This window comes from Leguminivora glycinivorella, chromosome 14 (genome assembly GCF_023078275.1).
Source record: "Leguminivora glycinivorella isolate SPB_JAAS2020 chromosome 14, LegGlyc_1.1, whole genome shotgun sequence".
Lineage (NCBI taxonomy): Eukaryota > Metazoa > Arthropoda > Insecta > Lepidoptera > Tortricidae > Leguminivora > Leguminivora glycinivorella.
The window spans coordinates 2,999,925-3,021,999 of NC_062984.1; the positions used below are offsets into that span (position 1 = coordinate 2,999,925).

The 22,075-nt window shown below is 38.6% G+C and overlaps 1 protein-coding gene across 4 annotated transcripts in view; it reads left to right on the forward strand.

Moving 5' to 3' along the window:
• Nucleotides 1-22,075, forward strand: part of LOC125233122 (WD repeat domain phosphoinositide-interacting protein 2) — a 49,381-nt gene that overhangs the window by 3,777 nt on the left and 23,529 nt on the right. For all 4 annotated transcript variants that reach the window (XM_048138985.1, XM_048138986.1, XM_048138987.1 and 1 more), the window contains exon 2: nt 2,508-2,669. In XM_048138985.1, the coding sequence (XP_047994942.1) occupies nt 2,508-2,669 (162 nt within the window). The remainder of the gene's footprint in view (nt 1-2,507; nt 2,670-22,075) is intronic.

Below are 22,075 nucleotides of genomic sequence, written 5' to 3' on the forward strand. Positions count from 1 at the left end.
CATTATTGCTTTATTTTGAGCGACCTCTAAATAAAGTCTGATTGTTCTCAAAATTGGTTGACATGATTTTAATAAGTTTTCGTGTAGAAATAACCATGTGGAGCTCAAACAATAAAAAAAATTTTTTTTTGGACCACCCTAATGGTTTCATTTCATGCTAATAGGTATTTCTTCTTTTATTTTAATTAATTAAACTCCAATACCAACAAGGACTAATTCCAATAAGGCCTAGTTACCCTTTGGGTTGGAAGGTCAGATGGCAGTCGCTTTCGTTAAACTAGTGCCTACGCCAAATCTTGGGATTAGTTGTCAAAGCGGACCCCAGGGTCCCATGAGCCGTGGCGAAATGCTGGGATAACGCAAGGAGGATGATGATGATGATTTTAATTAATTAAACTGAAACTAAGCTGCATGCTGCTAAGGGTTCAACTTTTAATCCTGCACTAGTCTAGCAAAGGCTTAGCTGTAAAATGAAACCTTGGCGCAAAGAGATTAGTGTTTACTACAATATAGATTCAGATTACCTCTACTATTATTTTACCATTATAAATTAATATCTGGGCGACCGAGCTTCGCTCGGTTCTATTTTAATATATCACGTCTTTAGATAAAAAAAAAACTCTTATAAATACAAAAACAAAAAAAAGACAAAAAACAAAAACTTAATTTCTGACCGGGATTCGAAACCCTGACACCTACGATCTATCTGCGTACATTAGACCGACCTCGTGCGACTGAGCTAAGCGGAATCGATGCGCGCGCGGCGAAATTAAGGACCATATTTTACGTTTACAAATGCGAAAGAAAAACTCATGAAAACTCGAAAATTCGCGTTTTCCGGGATCTAAGGCTACGCTAGATCGATTTTTCACCCCCGAAAACCCCCACAAAACAAATTTCAGCGAAATCGTTAGAGCGGTTTCCGAGATCGTCGGTATATATAAATAAATAAATAAATAAATATACAAGAATTGCTCGTTTAATAGTATAAGATAAGTCTATTCTTTGATAGTTAGCATAAGTCTATATAAAATTATCATTAATCTAGTCTTTAATATATGTATCAATTCAAATATGCATTGTTCACAGTAATAAGGTAAAAAACTTGTGGCAATTATAGATCCTACCTACTTCACAAGTCCCTAGTACCTAGTTCGTAAGTAAGTTTTTATAAGTCCTTACATGTCCATTTTGTGCTGTGTTGGTAAATAAATATCTTTTTATTTATTTTATTTATTTATTAATTTATTCATTTACTGTTAGAAAAAAGGTAAACAATCTTGACAAGCCTTTTTATTGAATTATTTATATATTTTATGAAAATAAAAGGATGTACAGCTGTAATGCGAAAAGATTTGCCTTCGTATTGTTACGGAAACGTACGAACGTGTCATGCTATTTCAGTCAGTCTCAGTCAAGATTTACTGCAGGGTTCTAAAATATCCGATATTTACAATAAATATCAAAATATCGGATATTTATGATATATATAATATATAATCAGGCCTTGTACATCTTTACAGATGATTTAAGCAGCGTCTCAGATCTAGGGACAGCGGCGCTTGTGGCTATATAACCCGATTCGTGATCGGCATAACCTACCACATCTGTCACAAATAAAACTAGAATTAGTCTCTATCTCTACACGAGCGCGATCCTCGTTATGCCTTATTGCCCGTTCGGATATATATCAACTTTGATATATATCCATTTTGTATGGAAGGCATATTATCATTTTGTTGCACTATTTATGAATACCACTTTAGATAAGGAAAATTTTACTAAAAAGATAATATTTAGTAAAAAATCAGTAACAAACACAAAAAAAAACTATATTTTTAATAATGTTGCATTTTTTAAAACCATTTTTGTATTGCAATATTTGTAAACAAATGATAAATATCGGATATTTATATCCATTGATATATGTCGTCGAACGCCGCTGGATATATATCCGATATTATCGGATATATATCTTGATATATATTCTCGAACCCTGATTTACTGACATTGACTGAACTAGCATAACAAATACGAACTTTTCCGGAAAAATACGAAGGAAACCCTTTCGCACTACATATGTAAAACAGTTTCGTCAAACTTTTTTCACGGGGCCAAAATATGAAGGAATTTAGAGGCTAGGGCTAGAGGTTCATCTGTGTAAGGTGTCCCATATTATTGATTTATTTTGCTCGAATCCTGATACGGTTAAGGTATTTAATATAGATGCGGTCAAAGTGCCAAAAATATGTATACATATACGTGACTATTATGCCGTTTATGCGTTAAGGGTCCCCCCACATCTGGCGTCTCGCGAGCGTCGCCTCGGGCCAACTGTATGGCAAAGCTCGACGTCGCGCCGACGCAGCGTCTTTTTTTCATACAGTTGGCCCGACGCGACGCTCGCGAGACGCTAGATGTGGGGGGACCCTAAAGGTTGTGGATATTGTTTGCCCATCCTTACTATTTTCTCAAGTTCTCCCCGATAACCACCCATTTTCTTCCAGATCACTGGTGGCCGGCAGCAATCAAGGCTACCACCTGTTCGCACTAACCCCCGACGATGGAGTCGAGGAGATATATGCGTCTCGCTCCGGCCAGGACACCTGCCTGGTCGACCGGCTGTTCAGTTCCAGTCTCGTGGCCGTGGTCACCGTCGCTGCGCCCAGGTAAGCTATATAATGCTACCACCTGCTGCTGACCCCACCGGTCACCGGACGATGGAGTCGATTAGATATACGCGTCTCGCTCTGGCCAGGACCTGCCTCGTCGACCAGCTATTCAGCTCCAGTTGTCGCTATATTGACGCTGAGTAACAATGTTATTTATCAGTTCATAAATAGGCACAGAATTGTCAGTGGCAAGTGTCGATGTGACTGGTGAAATAGGCTACAGGGGCTCGTTTCTCGAAAGGTACAAGCCTTTGTATTACAGGTGCGCGAACTGTCAAATCGTATGGGTTGTCATGGAAACACGCTTGTAATACAAGACTTGTACCTTTCGAGAAACGGGCCACTGATCTCTTCGCCCGTTTGGTATAATTTGCTCTTACAGAAAAATCCAGGTCTTTAGATATTAATAGGAGCATCGGAAAAGGCCAGTCACATTTAGGGTTTACGTCCTTTGTCCTTTCCCCGACTTTGTAATTGACGATTGGTGTAGTGTAAGTATATTATAAACAAACAACAAATATACAAGTTTTGATGACATGTAACTTCTTATCTCATACGTATAATCAAATTGTTTATGTAGGAACATAACATAACAAATACGTGAAGAAAACAGAATTTTGTCTTACAAAGTTCAATTAAATTTTACTTACAAAAATGCGTCAGCGAAAGTCTTAAACTTAAATTAAAAATGCGTTATTTTACGCCCTGTTCGTAGACAACGGTAGGTAATCCTTTAGTTGCCACCATCCAGGCCAGGCATCCATACTATAATATTATAAATGGGAAAGTGAGTGTGTCTGTTTATTTGTCCGTCTTTCACGGCAAAACGGAGCGACAAATTGACGTGATTTTTTAAGTGGAGATAGTTGAAGGGATGGAGAGCTACTTTTTGTCTCTTTCTAACGCGAGCGAAGCCGCGGGCAAAAGCTAGTACAAATATAAATAGTCGTAAACTAAAGATTACGGGTCCATATTGGCTCATATAAAATTATTTGTTTTAAAATTATTGTTTATACCGATTTGTGCTCCGAATGATCATTTCTCATAATTTTACTTATCATAATTTTGTTTCATTATTATCAATAGTACTACTATCACTGTTCATAATAATCATTTAGTCGAAAAAATTTTATCATAAATTCTATACAAATATTTACAAACATTCATAATTTTGTGTTTAAGAAAATCATTCATCATAAAATTATTTAAAAAGTTTTGGGGAAGTTCTATGAAAAACTTGTGCCATTTATAGAAGCGCGCTTGAAGCTTTTACAGTGACATATACAATTTACATTAAAAATTCGTTTCTGGTTCGCTCACGGTCAACCTAACACGCTCCTCCTCGCTACGCTCGTCGTCGCACCTAACTGGACTGTCACATGTGATGTCTGTTCTGTTAACAATAATATAACTGGGTCATTCCATTGTGACGGGTGGGATATTTATACTCTTTTTTGCCTGCATTTTGCTTTATTTCTGCCAAACGGCAACAATTAGCGTATTAAATATGACATTATCAATTACTTGAATAATCAATGCGTACTGTACCATCAAAAAAAATATGAAAATGTCATTATTATTATGAGAAATTGATGGTATAAGAAGTGTGACGGGTGGGACTTCAAAGTGCCTCTCCTCTCCGACTTGACTTACACAATTCGCAATTGGTAAGAAACTACGAAACTTTTGTTAAACAACCATTTTTTATTTAATTCCTGATATTATATAGATTAGGTATTAGTATAATTTACGCAAATAACTCGTAAAACAAAAATAATTTTGCTTCTCAATGCTTGTGACGGGTGGGACAGCGCTTTGTGACGGGTGGGACGAGTAACATTTGAGTATACAAATATATGAAAAATATAAAGACAGTTCGTTTGTATTTACTTTAAATCAGCTCTTTTATTAATTATTTAATGTTACAAGTAATAATTTCAGTAGTTTTCTTAGAGCATTAAACCAAAAAAAATATTTTTTCAACTTGAATTTTTAAAGGTTCAGAAAATTGTCAAACCTTGTCATACAGTCTATTACCACATACTTTTATCAGTGGGTCAGAAATAATGTCAAAAATTTTACCAGTTAAGACAGTTAAGAAAAAAGACTTCTTCCTGACTCATAGGCCTCATTGCATTCATTGTGTTCTAAAAAGTAATACCACAACCGAATTAAGCAATATTAGACATATAATTTGCTTTAATATAACCCAGTTAGGTTTAACTAAACTTAAAAGAAGGATTTTATACTCATTAACTCAAGTTTTATCAGATAACCCATTTTGCTCACCCGTCACTGTGACGGGTGGGACCTACTTTGAAAAGCGTTAAAAGTATACTTTCATTCACAAGAGCAACGCGTTTTTTTAGCTAAAATAACCAACCTCAACCTAATTGTTACTTTCACAAAGTAAGACATCAAGAGTTTAGATACTTTTAGGGTAAACAAGAAAAAACTTTGTTTTATTGTGACGGGCGGGACGTGAGTTACGCATTGTGTAGACGCCCAATAAATCCTAACCATGAAACTTAATTTAAATTTACTTGCCACTGGTTTAAACAGCTTTAAATATATTTTCTTTTACACATATCACTTTCTCCATAATGTTTATTAAAAGCGCGAAATAGCGCTGCCAACTTAGGGTATATATATGCCACCTTAGACAACTGGTGCTAGGGGTACGTTTGGACACATATAAAATGCAAAAAAATGTCATAAAAAGGAAAAACTCATTGATTCATAAAATTAGGCATAATGTTCTATTCTCTAGATGTAGATTTAAATGTAAATTAAGTTATTTAATTTTTATGCCTGTGGTGTCGGTTTCGCTGGAATGACCCAACTATAAATTATATTACTCGCAATCGTTATGATCAATAAGTATATAAACATAAACATTAGTATAAAACGTATTTATGATGAATGACATTATGAACATAAGTCATTCGAAGTTACGATAGTTATTAAAATAAAATTGTTATAAATAATGATCGTTATAATGTAAAATTGTATGAGAAACATTTTCGGACTACCAATAATCTATATAACAATTTTATATGAACTTTGGCGCACCCAAAGATTACACATGTTTACATAACAAAGTTTGTTTAGCATCGACCGGGCACGGTAACGCTAGGTTTTGGCAAGTCAGCAATACCGTCATTTCCACTTATAATAGTTATTTCCCAACTCTGACGGCACTTGGCTTGGCATACGACGCGTAGAGGAATGCTGAATGAAATCTGATGTAATCATACTGGTGTTTTGTTTTCTAGACCTGACTTTTACCACACCTCGGACACTGGCGATCAAATATATGAAAGAGGCGCGTTCCTATTAGCACACAGTCTAAGCTCGTGTAATAGGTGAACGCGTACTATGCTTGTAATGGGTGAAACACAGAACTAAATCAACTCACAACAACAAATCTTGATTTAGTTCTGTGGGGTGAAATATGACAGGTCCACTGGAAGTACCCTTTAGGTTTTGATTCCCTTGCGAGTACTTGCGAGTTTCAAAATATGCAGCTTAAATTGCTGTTTCTTTTGATTGCGTTGACATAGAAGTTTGATTTTGTTACAGCTTAAAGGTATTATAGACGTGAGTATTTGGTATGAATTTCAATTTAATACCTCTACGCGTTTATGAGGAAATGGGTAGTAAGGTTAAAATTATTAAAAAAAATATATTATGTGATGTAACTAAAAATTTATGGTTTTCGTAATTTTTCCTTTATCTATGCTATAAGACGTTGCTTCGTACCAAATTTCAAGATTCTGAGTTCACGGGAAGCACCCTGTAGGTTTTGATTCCCTTGCAAGTGTCGAAAATTTGCGGCATAAACGGCTGTATCTTTTGATTGCGTTGGCTTAGAAGTTTGATTTTTTCACAGCTTCAAGGGACAGTAGACCTGAGTAATTGATATAAATTTCAGCTTCATACCTCCACGCGTTCCTGAGAAAAAGGGTCTTGACAGACGGACGGACGGACGGACAGACGGACAACAAAGTGATCCTATAAGGGTTCCGTTTTTTCCTTTTGAGGTACGGAACCCTAAAAAAACCTTTTCAGAGGAAAATTCACTTTTAGAATACGGAAAATTATAAACGAAATCACAAATATCTCGATGGATGTCGATGACGTCGGTGGAACAAATCTTTTTCGTCATTTTGGTTTGCGGTTCAATACATAGATGCTTCAATACATAGATGCTTGCAGAAAGTTGGAAAGAGTTAAACCAAGGGGGCGATTTTTGAATCTCGCATACGGGATTTTGTCACTAAAATACCGGTGACTTGCTTATTATTTTCAGTGTCAATTTTCTGAATTCGAACGCGTGAGACTCAAAAATCGGCCCGCAGGGGCGGCTCACTCCGCGATTCTATCGCCACGCAATAAATAGGTACATGCCGGCGGCCGCGAGTTCGCGGCCCGTTCAGTGGTGACGACCTTCGCGCGGCGTGGCGCGGCGCAATACAACTCAATATCGGCTGCTCGCATGCGGTCCGTTTGTTAATGTAGGTAGGAATTTTGGCGGCATTTTGTGAACATCAAAGGAGTGAGCCTTCTGTACTTGTACTATTATGTATTCTGTGGTTAAACTCTGCAGCCCCTCAAGTCATTCGACCATTCTCCTTGGCGGTATCAGACTAGAGTTCAGTGTATAAATATTAAATACCTACGTGTCTAGCTAAATAGCAGTAAACAAACAACAGGTCAACGTGACCGCCATCGCCATTAATCTGTTGTCGAAATAGATTATTATTCTTGGAAAATATAATATATTTTATCAAGCACATACGTATGAAAAATATGCTACATATTTTTAAATGAAAAAGTGGATGTGAATGTTTGGAAAACTAATCCAATCATCAAAAATAGATAATCAATATCACAATTGTGTCTGGGGTCTTGAAATGATGAGAACAAAAAAAATCTGATTATCAATTGCCCACGCATTTAATCGAGTATTGAAACAGTATATCTGTTTACGCTGTTTGCTGTTACGCTTTGGGTACGCTGAAATTATATTTTTATTAACACTGATTCTCTCTTAGGCATTTACTTAAAAAAAAAAACAAAAAAAAATATTTTAGATAAGTATATACTTTGATATCAAAATCGTTAAGTAGGTTTTAATTAATATTCCAATTAGATATGTTTGACCGCCAGTGACGCGCCGTATGCGTACGCGCAGCCTGCGTCACGTGTTAGTACGCAATTTGATATCTAATGCAGCGATAATGAATCGTGCTACTGGGTACTTCATTTCGGTTCGTTTTGTACATATTTACATACGATTATCCATTTTTTGTGTTGTCTGACACGGTCGGCCGCCATAACAAATAGATGAAGGAACTTGTTTTGTTTCTTCTAAATCTAATTCTGTGGGTCTAATCTATATGCTAACGTAATAACTATAACAGAACTGCTAGGATGTTCTAAATTTGATAGACATTACAATTGTCCTTATCTCGCTCAGTAGGACACTAAACAATGATGTCCTTGGCCTGGTACGCCAGATATTGGCAGAATCAGGACTTGGGCAGTTATCTACTGCGGACGCAAGTGATAACGGCCTTTACAGATCACACGGTTATTATTGTACAGTCAACCAATTGGAACCCTAGGCCACTGTAGAACTATGTCACCATAAATTAAATATAACAAGATCATACCATCCCATACATTAAAATGCGACCACCTAAGACCGCGCTTACACTCCACCACACACCACACATAGATGGCGCCACAAAAAAAATGTCTTGTAGGCCTTGTACGCCAAGCTTGTTGCTATCCGAGGGTTTACTTTGTTTCATTCAAATATATGTAGTCCGGTCGTTATAATATAATTTATCAAGAAATAAAGATAAATTAGCAGAAAAAAAATCTCTTTGGATGGAAACCAAAAACCTATTCGTTTTCATTAGTTGAATTACGAGTACGGTACAGTATAGAGGGCCTTCAGGAAATCATATTCACCGAGAAATGTGTATATTTTCCTAACCTTGCGTTGACTGACACCTACATGTTTGATAGAAGAAATATTTTTAAACGTTACAAAATAATTGTAACTGCTCTATGGGATGGTAGAAGGTCATGGCTAGGTTAAAATTCCCGAATTATCCCGAATTTTTTTTATTCTTAATGCTTGTTGCCAAAGTGGACTCCAGACGTCCAGACTCTCGAAGCCATGTCAAAATGCCGGGATAACACTAGGAAGCTTAGGTGGAAGCACACATTGCTCGCCCTTACGGCACAGCCACGACATTGGTCTAAGCGCGACAGCGGTGAGCGGCAGCCATACGTGCGAATGAAAAGTCCCATCGCTGTGTCTCGCTTCAATGTATGGCCGTCGCTCGCAGCTGTCGCGCTTAGACCAATGTCGTAGCTGAGCCGTTCGAGCTGGTAAAAGTCTTCAGCCTTTTTGGTGTCCCTACTGTCCCTAGAGTTCAGGGACACACAGTAGACAATTTTCGACGGGTACCACGGCGGTCGAGGTGGCGTTGTGAGCACGCTAGCCTCGTAAGCCAAAGACCCGGGTTCGATCCTCAGCTCCACCACCGGACTTGATCGCTTTTTCTTTTGTGTAAGGAATAAGTTAAATATTACCAAAGACATATATAACTACGTATAGACAGATAAAGTCTAAGTAAAAAAACGTACCTCAGTATCCATACAGAAAAAGGTACGGTGGCCTAGATGGCATTACACCTTTGGGGTACGCTCAGCTAGATGGCGCTAATATTAATATTTGACATTTTAACACATATCAAGCTAAGAATATGCAATGGGCCAAATTCTCAAAACTGTGGTTCAAAAATTTAAGCCTGTGTCAACAGATGGCAGTCTGAGCACTGTGATTACACATTTTACTTCGACAGTAACTCTATAATACTCAATCCTCTTTGATACTACTAATCCTAAGTTCCATTATCTCTATCTTTGCAGTCTTTATTTTCATTGCACTCGTATCACTAAAATCTTATTTTCCTCCTAAATCCGACTCTTATGCCCTTGTAATATGTACGTGTCGCGCACCGTCTATTTCTGTCCGGTCGCGACGTGAACTTGGCCCTGGCTTACACAACCGTACCGATTCGGACAACGTCCGTAAATAAAAACAATACTGTTTGCGTAGCCGAATGCAGAAACGCTCACGATAATATCTCTTTCGTAGACACACGACAGAGCCAGACTACGTCTCTGCGGCGTTTCGGTGGCGTTTTGCGTCGCAGAAATGCCATTCGGCTACGCGGCCTTTCCCAGGGTCGGAGGCATTATTGATGGGTCACTAATACCAATAGATGCCCCACGTCAAAATGAAGCCGGTTTTGTTGACCGACACGGAGATCACTCACACACAAATTGTAACTTACAAACTTTACAAATTTCTATTTGTATATTTACACATCTACAATTTGACAATTTTGTAGTTGTCATGACATACATTATTTTTTTGCGATATGCTTCCACAAAAGTAAATTATTTGTATACTTCAAACTTGTAACTAGAGTTTGCATTATCCGACGGGTTTTTAATATTCGAATAATTCGGATAATACAATTTTTATTATTCGAATATTCGAATAATCGGATAATTTCGGATAATTTATTAAATGGAACAAAATTAATGTTCCAGGTGCGTATAAGCGTGGAATTGATAACGGCTGAGATAGATGAGTGCCATAATGCAAAATTTACCTACATATTTTTTTTTATTTTTTGCGTAAATCAGCAAACTGTAATGATTAGTTAGGTGTTAGGTATAAGGAGAAGTTTTTCTGACAACACCTTTACCTTGGAAATGTATGGTAGAGAGGATGGCTTGTGTAGAGTGGAACGTGAAACAATATCATTGGATATGATGATGGTTATAGGTCTATACAGCGTTGCATATAATCCGATCCGATATCGGATGTAGGAAGGTTGTCAAAGGCAAAAATCAAAGACGGCGCCTTGAATGATTTCGAGAATGTATAGGAGTCGGTCCTTCGCTCCATATCGGATCGGATACTTATCTCATCTTAAATCTGCGGGGGCCCTTCCGGATACACTTCGACCCATCGGGATCTTTTGTGCAATTACCCCCTTCGATCCTAAGATCTGAAGGCAGGTATTCAGGAGCTTCTCGACCATCTCCACGTATCGGATGATGAGGCTCATGGGTAGCTCTCTGAAGTCCTTTGGTACTAGGTAGCCTGCTCCAAAGTTCTTCATTCTTTGTCTGGCGAGGGTGTGACATTCACAAATTAGATGTCTGACGGTCTCTTCCTCTTCGCCACATATGCGACAATCAGTGTTGTCAGCGTGTCCCATCTTGGCCAAAATTCCTTTGATCCCGTAATGGCCTGTGAACACCCCCGTTATAATTTGGAGTTGTCTTTTGCCTAGCTTTCCTAGCTTTTTGCTCCATCCAGAGTCTACCCTCCGCATAAAGAGCTTTGAATGCTTCAGACCTACTAGGGCATCCCACTCTTTTTGGTGATTAGTCTTTGTTTGGTATTTCATAGCCGTTTTTTAGGGGAGATCTGGCAACATTCGCCAAGTAAACACTATTTTGAAAAGCTCTGTTCTTTATTATATCGGAAAATGTACAAAACGTAATCTAGAAGACAAGTTTGGAGTGGAGCAAGTAAAGTGAGGTACTTACATCGGAAACACAGTGTTAATTTCACAAGAATCAAGCACTGGCCACTAAAATAGACGGTGAGAAAACTAAATTAGCCGTTACTTCACTATTTTTGAACCACATAACTTCGAAATCCGCTTTTTCCAAAACAAAATAACGGGACTAGTCGACAGCTGATTGGAGTAACTAGTGACAGCTGACAGAAGTGACATCGCACCAGCAAGTCAGTATTACCACACTAAAATACCCAAGGTTGCGTTCAGTTACTACAAGTCGAAGCGCGTTTACGAAGATAGCTGTCAAATTATCATTAGTTCCGGAGACTACCGCTTGGTGACACTACTGTTCAGTCGCTACTTGGAATATAAGGAAAAATAAATAAAACGTATCAAGAATGTCGAAACCCACGAAGTGTGCAGGTTGCCCAATTGATATTGGGATAGACGATGCGTACATAACTTGTTGTAAGTGTAAACTTGATTATGATCTTATCTGCGCCAATATCACAAAAGATGATTTACTCTCGGGTGAATCAGACAAATGGATGTGTTTTATGTGCCGCGGGAAACTACCACGGGGTGACAATACACACACACCTGTTCGACAAGCAGATCGCAGCTATTGTATCAATGACGCCCCAAAAATGACACCAAAAAGCGCCATACAGCGGACCGGCGGAGACGACAGTGAAAATGTCACCTACAGGCGAGCTGGTGCGAAGTATAATCAATCGCCTGAAACCAGCAACACTCCTGTCACATTGGAAGAAGTTCGCTCTATTATCTGCGAAGAACTCCAAAATAATGTAAATTATTCACTGACGGCCCTCATTTGCCGCTCCCTTGATGAGAGAAACCAAGCTGTTATTAAAGAAATAAGAAACATTGTTGGAGCACTGCAGGAGAAAGTAACAGTGTTGGAGGGAAGGCTAAACTGCAAGTGCATGCAAGATGCAAACTCCTCATTCCGACAGCCTGCCACCTCCCATTCGACTGGCGAGACACTCGATACCGAGTCTTGCACCTCTGCAATGAAGACTGCCCTTGCTACCAGTAGTAGTGTTCCAGTAGATTCCAAAGCTACTGCAGTTTCACTTTCTCCAGCATGGCCTAAGACAAAAGTTCCCAAAACGGCCACTACGGTAGATATTACTAGCGGTAAGACACAGGCTCCTAGTATAACTCAGTCTAACACCTCAAAGCAAGGAGATAGAAGGAAATACGCTGATGCTGCCCGGGTCCCCAAAGGTGCGCCAGAAAAACCGTCGGGAAAGCAACAAACTGCGAGTCAACGGCGTCCCGCCCGAGAGGCAGGCGAACTTCTTGAGTCAGCCGAGCAGGTTAAAGAAGCAGCACAAGTACTAGAAAGGCAGGTAAACAAGTCTCACGCGATGAGCAAGAGTCCTCTAGACACATCGCTTCCTAGTATCCGGCGTGGAACAGCCGTTCCAGGAACCACATGCTCTCTAGAGGCAGCAGAACGGTGGACATACTTACACCTGTACTATGTTAAACTGGGCACTACTCAGGAGCAGGTGCATACGCACTTGACCAACATTTGCGGGAGTAATGACTGCACTGTTGAAGAACTAAAAGCACGAGGCAAATATGCCTCTTTCAAGATAGGGATCCCAGCGACCCTAGAAGAGAAAGTCATGGACTCTGATAACTAGGCTAGAGATATATGTATTAAACCATGGCGAAATAATTTTCGGAAATTTCGAAACATCGACAAAGCTGATTAAACGTGTTAAATTTAAAAGTGTATCCGTTTTCTATCAGAATGTTCGAGGCTTACGGTCTAAAACTAGTACTTTTTTTAAAAATGTATTGGCATGCCTATCTGAAGTTATTGCTTTAACTGAGACGTTTCTGACTAGCTCCGTAAGCGACGCGGAACTGTTTCCCACTGAATATGTCGTACTAAGGCGCGATCGCGCTGGCGACGTCGGATGGGGAGGGGTTTTGCTTGCTGTGCGGAATTGTTACTCTGTTCGCTTAGTCCCTAATGTTGATGGACAAACAGACGAGATGGAATTGTTAACAGCCATAATAGAATGGAAAAATCTAAAATTCATTTGTTCTGTGGTTTATTTACCGCCTAATTATAGAGATGACCAATACTTGCAGGTTTTAAATTGCCTGGAAAATATAATGTGCAAATATTCGGATTTAGATATAGTAATAGTAGGTGACTTTAATTTAAACTCGTGTAGTGCAACGGTCAAGACACAGTTTCAGTCCTTTTTAGAATTTGGAAATCTGTATCAGCATAATAGCGTAACAAACGAGCATGATGGAGTCTTGGATCTGGTACTGAGCGGAGTTGAGCCGCAGAATGTGAGTGTTACGGGGGAAGTAGATGCACTGGTGCCCCCAGACGCGTATCATCCACCACTCGAGGCAACATTAGCGCTGCGCCGGGGCAAGTTTGAACAACTACCACCCCATCCCGCACTGGGAAATGCTAGCGGGAATCCAGCATGGAATTTTCGTAGGGCTGATTTTGGTACATTATATTCTAGCATTGCAAACACAGATTGGACTGAGGTTCTGAGTGCGCAATGTGTGGATGTAGCTGCTGAAAGGTTTTACGCGAGACTAAATGAATGTATTGGTAACTGCGTACCATTGAAGAAGCAGCCGGTCCCCAAGCGCTATGTATATCCATCATGGTACACACCGGAAATAATCCGCAATATACAAAGCAAATTTTATCATTTTCGTAAATTTAAAGAGTTGGGTCTCGATTTCAATCGAGAATTATACCGCTACTATAGAGGCCGTGTTAAATTCCTCATCGACAATGCTTACCAACAATACCTCCGCAGCCTTGAGAAGGATATTACTGAGGATCCAACGAGGTTCTGGAATTATGTAAAGAGTAAGCAAAGGAGCAGAAGTCAGGTGACCGAATTTACCTATAAGGGTGAAACGGTGTCGGGACAAAGAGCTGCAGATGCTTTTGCTGACTACTTTAGTTCGGTATTCCACAAGGATGAACCGCGACTCGATGAGGCTGAGGCGATGCAGATAGGGAGTAAAGCAGAGGCGCAAGCGACACGAGTCACTGTAGACACTGTGGACGCCCTAGAGTTGCGAAAAGCTGCTAAGCGACTTAAATCACGGAGTTCTGCAGGGCTTGATGGCATTCCTCCATATCTTGCAAAGGACTGCATATCCGCTCTAGAGAAACCGCTCTTGCATATTTATAATCTTGCGTTGAAATGCGCAGTATATCCGGACGTGTGGAAAAAAACCAGAGTCACTCCTGTACCTAAGAGTGGTTCAAGTACTGAAGTAGAGACGTATAGACCCATAGCTGTCCTCTCTGTCTTTGGCAAGCTTTTCGAAGCAATGATAGACTGTCGAATTAGCCATCAGATTTCCACCCAGCTTGCTGACGGCCAGCACGGGTTCCGGAGGGGGCGCTCGACTTCGACCAACCACACAGTGTTCGTGGACTATGCCGCTGCAGAAATGGACGCGGGTCGCCAGGTCGACGCCGCCTATTTTGATTTTAAGAAGGCGTTTGACCTTGTTGATAATGACATCCTCTTGCAAAAGTGCGCTTTTATGGGTTTCTCATCTAAGCTTCTCAAATTCTTCGCAAGCTACTTAAAGGATCGGTGTCAGGTGGTCAAGGTTGATGGGTGCGAGTCTAACCCATATTTTACACGATCTGGGGTAAGCCAAGGAAGTACCTTAGGTCCGACACAATTCATGATAATGATAAATGACTTGCCGGGAGCTGTAAGCACTGCAAAGTGCTTATTGTTTGCTGACGACCTCAAGCTTTTCCTAGGCGTTGGCGAAGTAAGTGACTGTGAGGCGCTGCAGCATGATATAGATGCGGTGGCTAAATGGAGTAAAGAGAATAAATTACAATTTAATGTCTCTAAATGTAAATCTATCACTTTTAACAGAATTCGGAAGCCGCTAAACACACTGTATACTCTGCATGGTATCCCGTTGGAGCGCGTCACAGAGATTAGAGACCTTGGATTAATGCTTGACAGGGAACTTAACTTCCGGCAACATATCACCACCATATGTTTGAAATCGAGCAAAATACTCGGGTTTATCATGAGGATGGCATGCCAGTTTCCTAATCCTAACGTCGCTATACGGCTCTACAATGCATACGTGCGCAGTCGACTGGAATTTGGAGCAATGGTCTGGGATCCCAGCGAAGCAAAGTATAACCTAAATATCGAGAAAATACAGCGTAAATTTGCACGGTTCATATACAAAAAGAAATATGGTTACTATCCCTACATGTATCCGTCACTATTTGTTTCGGCTATGGTGGACTTGGACACTCTGGAATTGAGAAGGAAGCTGTTGCTTATAGTGCATTATTACCACCTTCTAAATAACAGAGTAGACAATCCATCGGTGCTAACGCAGATTGGACTACATGTCCCCGTTCCGAGACGCGGAGGCGGCGCCACGGTAGAGCCGCGGCGACGCCCGCACCCCTTTGCGCGGATCGTTGCGCGCACAAGACGGGGAGATAATGCTCCGACGCGCAGAGCAGCTCAGCTGCTAAATAATTTGTACGCACAGGATGCTGATACAGATGTATTCCATGATAGTTTGGGCGTATTCCTGAAGCGTGTTAGGCTGTGTCTTGGCAGTTGTTTTTAGAGCAATCACATTAATTATTGTCTTTTTTTTATTTGTATAATTTTTTGATATGCATGAATTATTTATAATATGATAAAAATAATGTTTAGAAATAAGTTTTAATTTTGACATGCATGAAATTTAATGTAATTAAGTACTTTTAATTTAATATGTAAGTGTTTTGGTTAAGTACTGTAAACTTACGTATTTGAATAAATAAATTAAATTAATTAATTAATGGTTCCTTGTGAAAGGCCCACAAAAGGTTCCGGACCTATGAAGTTGTCTTCAGATCCGGCCTTGGCAAGTTCATCAGCATTTTCATTGCCAATGAAGTTTCGTGCCCCGGTATCCATACCAGTTGCACCTTGTTTTGCCTTCCAAGCTTGTTAAGAGCTTGGATGCCGTTTAATACCAGTCTAGAGTCACCTCTGGGCGATGTGAAGGCTTTGAGTGCCGCCTGACTGTCGCCGAGTATATAGATATTCTTCCCTTGGGTTTGTCTAACTACCTCTATATTCTCATGTAGTCATTTGCATAAATGCCTACGCCCGTACCAGATGCCATCTTGGACCGGATCGGATACTTAATATAAAAAGTTGAAAACTCTCTTCGTAGGCTCTAAACAAAAGCGTCCTGGTTAGGGTCTTAGAACAGGAATGAGCAAAGATATAGGGACTCGTGCAAAACAGAATAACCCAAAAAGAGAAGACCAATTAGACGAAGACACTTCCTATCCAGGTGTGGATCATTTTAGACCTTTGTTGCACAGTGGCTGGTACCAAATTACCAATGGAAGGTGAGAGGTGATAAATAAGTAAGTAAATTCTTTATTGTACCACCAACATAAAATATACAAGAGATCAAATTTAGAAGGATGAAGAAGGAGGAGGTACAAAGGCGAAGTTATTTAAATATTTAAATCCTAAACGCCTCAAATTGCTCGGCACTCGGCAGCGATTTGATGGGTTTTAGTTTCCAAGCTGATCAGTAGATTGACTAAGATTTCAAAGTATAAATAGTAATTAGACCGATTTTTGTGTATGCATGTAACTTAGGACTTAAAAGGAAAATACCTTATATTTCTTAGTGAAGTGGAGGGAATTCTGGCGTACTAAATTGCTATGGAACTGGTAACAGCTAAATTCGGAGTGAGGCGCTAAATTTCAATTTCAATAAAACAAGGGACCAGGAAATCTAGGTATCAATCTCCCTTATTAAGTACGGTTTCACAGATAACTTCACGTTAGCTATTAGCAGTAATGAAAGTAGGTCGGGGAAACGTTTTCATATTAAAAAATAATAATTGAACGTTTTTGTGCTTTTCTAAATCATCCAATTAATAGAATTAATCGAATATTCGATAAGAACTGAGTGCGTGGGGTGACGGTGAGGTATTCTGCTTACTTCTTGTCCACGAATGCTTCCTTTGTTTTGTAAATAAAATAAATCATTGCCTAGAAAGGCTAGAATGAAATAATATTAGTTTGATTTTAAAGATAAATAGGTGTTAACTTGTTAGCAATAACATTATCCGTATTAAGAATTGATCGAAATTGGTTTCAATGACGTCTATCTATTAAATATATTACGTATAAATAAAAAATAATGTTTATAGAAATTATCCGTTTATCCGGATAATTTCACTTGGATTATTCGATTATTTTCGGATTAAAATATTGGCGGATATTCGAATAATTCGGATATTCGAATATCCGGATTGCAAACCCTACTTGTAACCAATACTTTTTTGTAATAGTTGTGTTACATGTGTTTGTTTACAATGCTACAATTTTGTCGAATTGTACACTTGTAAAGTTTTGTGGGATAGGCCACTATTATCGATAAACCTTATGCAATAGGCATAGAAATCTCCAACTCAATTACAGTATGGTATGACTTACCTACATTTTCAAAGTCGCCCCTGCATTTTAAAGCCACTCGTTTTACGGTACAGTCACGTACAGGTACAGTTTATCGAAACTGTCAAGTGCCAAGGCTCTCACAAATATCGGAACACGTACAGTCAAGTGTAAAAATATGGGTGTACAGTCGCCATCAGATATATAAGAGCGCCCGAGGTACTCAAAAATATCTGAACACGCCTCTATTGCCTAGGCGTTAGAGGCGTGTTCAGATATTTTTGAGTACCTCGGGCGCTCTTATATATCTGATGGCGACTGTACACATCTTATTCAAAAATGGGACATATTTTTATAGCATCTTAGTCCGGTGTAATAAGAGCGTAGTACCATATTTAAAACGATTTTTCGATACATATTTTTGCACTTGACTGTACGTTCACGTCTTGCTTAACAATAGAGGCATGTTCCTATATTTTTGAGAGCGTCGACAGCTGAACAAAATTTACTGTTTTAACAGGTAGCGGCTATTTTGCTGCTTCCCTATAGACATTTCGCTTTTGCTGAGTGATTACCAAGGACACTGGCTTTTGAACAGTTTTCTGTTCCGATTCTAAAATTCGCTGGCCTGGATCTTGTGTTTGTTCAGAAAACACGTACAGTCGATTAAACATAGATGCGGATAATAATATGTATACACGAATTGCTAAGGTATAAACGTGGCTTAAGGAATCTCTTGAGGTTCGATTTTGTTTACATTGATGTACTTAAATACTTATAGTTGGGATACGGATAATAATTGAAACAGTCTACTATGAACAGTATGAAATCTTCTTCTTTGTCGTATCCTCATGGCTGATGGACGTGACGAATGTGGACACTCTTCACCAGTTGTTTCCACGCCACTCGATCCTGGGCCCGGTGCATGCTAGCCTGCAAAGCGGTCTTTGTCACAGACGTTATTCTGTCTGCTCAACGCGTGCCCATGCTTCCACTTCGCTTCCTTGCCATGCGTCCCGTGATTGTGAGCTTCTCTACACTATCTGGTGCGATCCTGCTCAGATGGCCAAAGAAACCCAGCACACGTTGGGTGCAAATGGTGGAGAGTCTCGTTTTGATGCCGAGTTCCTCAAGTATGAAATAGAGAAAGCTAATTTGAGAGAGAATAGCAAAATACTAAATAACAATGTATCAGACAAGGACAAGTCTCTTTTAGTTTTGGTCTAGGAAAGCGCAAACGACATTCAATGCGACCTAGAGAACTATTCAATTGAAAAACGTCGTAAGTAACCGTGGAGTTCATACAATTTATGCCACTTTTATTCTACATACGTCGGCTTAATTAATATAAATGTTTTGAACCGTATTTCCATGGATTTAGGTTCTGATTTTAACAAGCTTTGCGCCTTGTGTGTAGGTGTAGATTAGAGGTGCATTCTTAATGATTTGTTATTTGTGACGTTCCATCGCGTAAGGATCTTTTTATCCGATTGCATATTAGAAATTCAAATGGTTAAGAATAAGAACTTTTTCTTAACCTTATGTCCCTTATCCCACGCTATGTGAGGTCGGTGCAACATGTCTGCCTGTTCCATTCTCCTCTATCTTTCGTCATATCAGCACTCACTTCTTCATTTCTCATATCCTCTTTCACACGATCCATCCATCGTTTATCCCACTTTAATAATAAGACCCTTTAATGTTGGTAAGACACATTTTAGTCGGAACGAGTGACAAATCTATCGGTCCGCGAACTGTATATTTTTTATGAAGACGCGTATTTTTAGTCTCTTAAAATACTTTGGAGGACAAGGTAGTTGATTTTGGTGCAATGTTCTATTAATAAATGTAGGTACAGTTTAATGTTAATGTATTTTTCCCTTTACTAGCTCGAAAACACGTATTTTGTCCTTTAATACCAGCGGGTAAAAACGCATTTTAATTTTTATCCACTAGTAAGTAAAGTAATTTGACCTTGAATAAAGTCAAATTAACTGCTTTAAAATTGATAAAAGTAGGTGAATCTAGTAATAAAGATGATTTACCACCTGTGGAACTACTGGAAGCAGTGATAAACGCATTTTTTGCGTTGTAGTTTCCTCGCTATAGTGAGGGGAAAAGTTTTGTGTTACACTCGGGTGCAAATGTATTTTACTTCTCGTGTGTTAAAAAACTCGCAAGTTCAGGATTCTATTCTCGAACCACTCGCTTCGCTCGTAGTTCAACTACAGAATCCTTTCACTTGCTCGTTTTTCAATTCCACACTCTGCGTTAAAATACAACTTTGCGCCCTTGTATAACAAACAACTATTATTTAAGTTTTAGTCTATAAGCTCAAATGTAACATTGTTTTAATTCGTATTAATGTTTTAATTAAACAATGTTACTCGTGTTTAGAACAACTACATACTTGCAGAATTAGCTAAAAACACGTGCTATAAATAACACGTGCAATTAATAAAAACAATGTTATAGATAAAAAAATTCCGGTTCGTTAACACCATAATAATAAAAACAAACGGTACATATACATATGTAATTCTTAACCGTCATATCCATTGTTAAATAAATATTACTAGATTTTTAACTTCTGATTAGCAGAAACGTCTGCAATCGATGCCACTAGGCTTAGAATAAATTTAAAAGTGGAAAATGTCTGCCTTGGGTGAGACTTGAACTCACGGCCTCTGGATCGATACTCCAGCGCTCTGCCAACTGAGCCACCAAGACTTCAACCAAGCCAGCGAAATTTTCCACTACTAGGGTCAATGGGACCCGTATATAAAATACTACTAGTAAATATTACTAGTTTTTACTGAAAAGTTACTAGTACATACCTACTTACAAATTATTTGTAAATTTTCGGGTAGTTAATTAGAGTTTAATATGCGAGGATCAGTTATCATAATAATATAATGCGAATATTATACTAACAATATATAGTTAAAATTTGGTATGAGACATGATCATTCATAAGATTACCACTACACAAATACCTAGGCAAATACTATTGCAGACAGAATTATTTACAGATATGAAGGTATGCAAGGTCCTTTACACTTAATTCAAGGCGGGAAAACCTATCCATCTAAGATATAATTATTAGATAATTATATTTCTAACAATTTGACTCATAATTATCTTACATGAAACAGAAATCTTGTTAAGGTACAGCTGGGCAAATCTCGACTGGGGGCCAATTGTAACTAATCCATTTTTTCCATTATTACACTATGATGTGGAGTTCTACACGTATCCACTGAACACGCCTACCATATATAACCGGTCACTCTATTTAATAATGCAAACATTGTAAAACATGGAAAAAATGGACCAGTTATATTTGCCCCCCCAGTCGAGATTTGTCCCGCTGTACCTTAATTGAAACAGATGATTTTAATAAAATTATTCGATCAAGAAAGATTGAACAACAACAATGTTACAGTTGAGTTCATAAATATGTGTACATATCTTGACCTTAACTCGTTGTAATAAGGTGAAAAAATGTACACATATTTATGAACTCGACTGTACATTACAAGTTTTATCATGCTATGTTGCTATCGGTAATATTTTCCCTTTTAAATTCAATTAAAAACAACAAATACCCCCACAATCTTAACACGGAAATTCACAAATATTTGTTATTCCATCCATAGCAATAAAAACGCATGTTTATGACCTTGACTGCGATATCACTTTATTTGTTTCCCTTGAAATGCGTAATGTTTGCTAAAATATTGCGTATATACATAGGATGAACACTAACTTCCATACTTAAAAAATATAATATTATAAATGGGAAAGTCTGTGTGTCTGTTTGCTTGTCCGTCTATTACGGCAAACCGGAGCGACGAATTGACATGATTTATGTGGACATAGTTGAAGGTATGGAGAGTGACATAGGCTACTTTTTGTCTCTTTCTGAAAGCGCGACAGAGAAAAATGCTAGCATATATATTGCGAACTTCGGTATTTGATGACATCATACAGATTAGTAAAAAACGCCTTCTACTCGAATTAAGGTTTTTTTTTATACTACAGGTTAGAAGAGATCTAGTCTACCTAAATGGGTCTTTAGCTAAAAAATCTGCATCGTTATTGCTCTTTTTAGATTTACAAAATTTAACGCTTTGTTGATGTGTATAAATATAAAAAATGTCGTATTACTTTTTGCACACAGGTGAATATGTGTCATTCTTTATGTAACATTATACTTATGTATGTATAACTAAATAGGTAACGTATGATACTGGCATACATTTTTACTTATTACGATGTA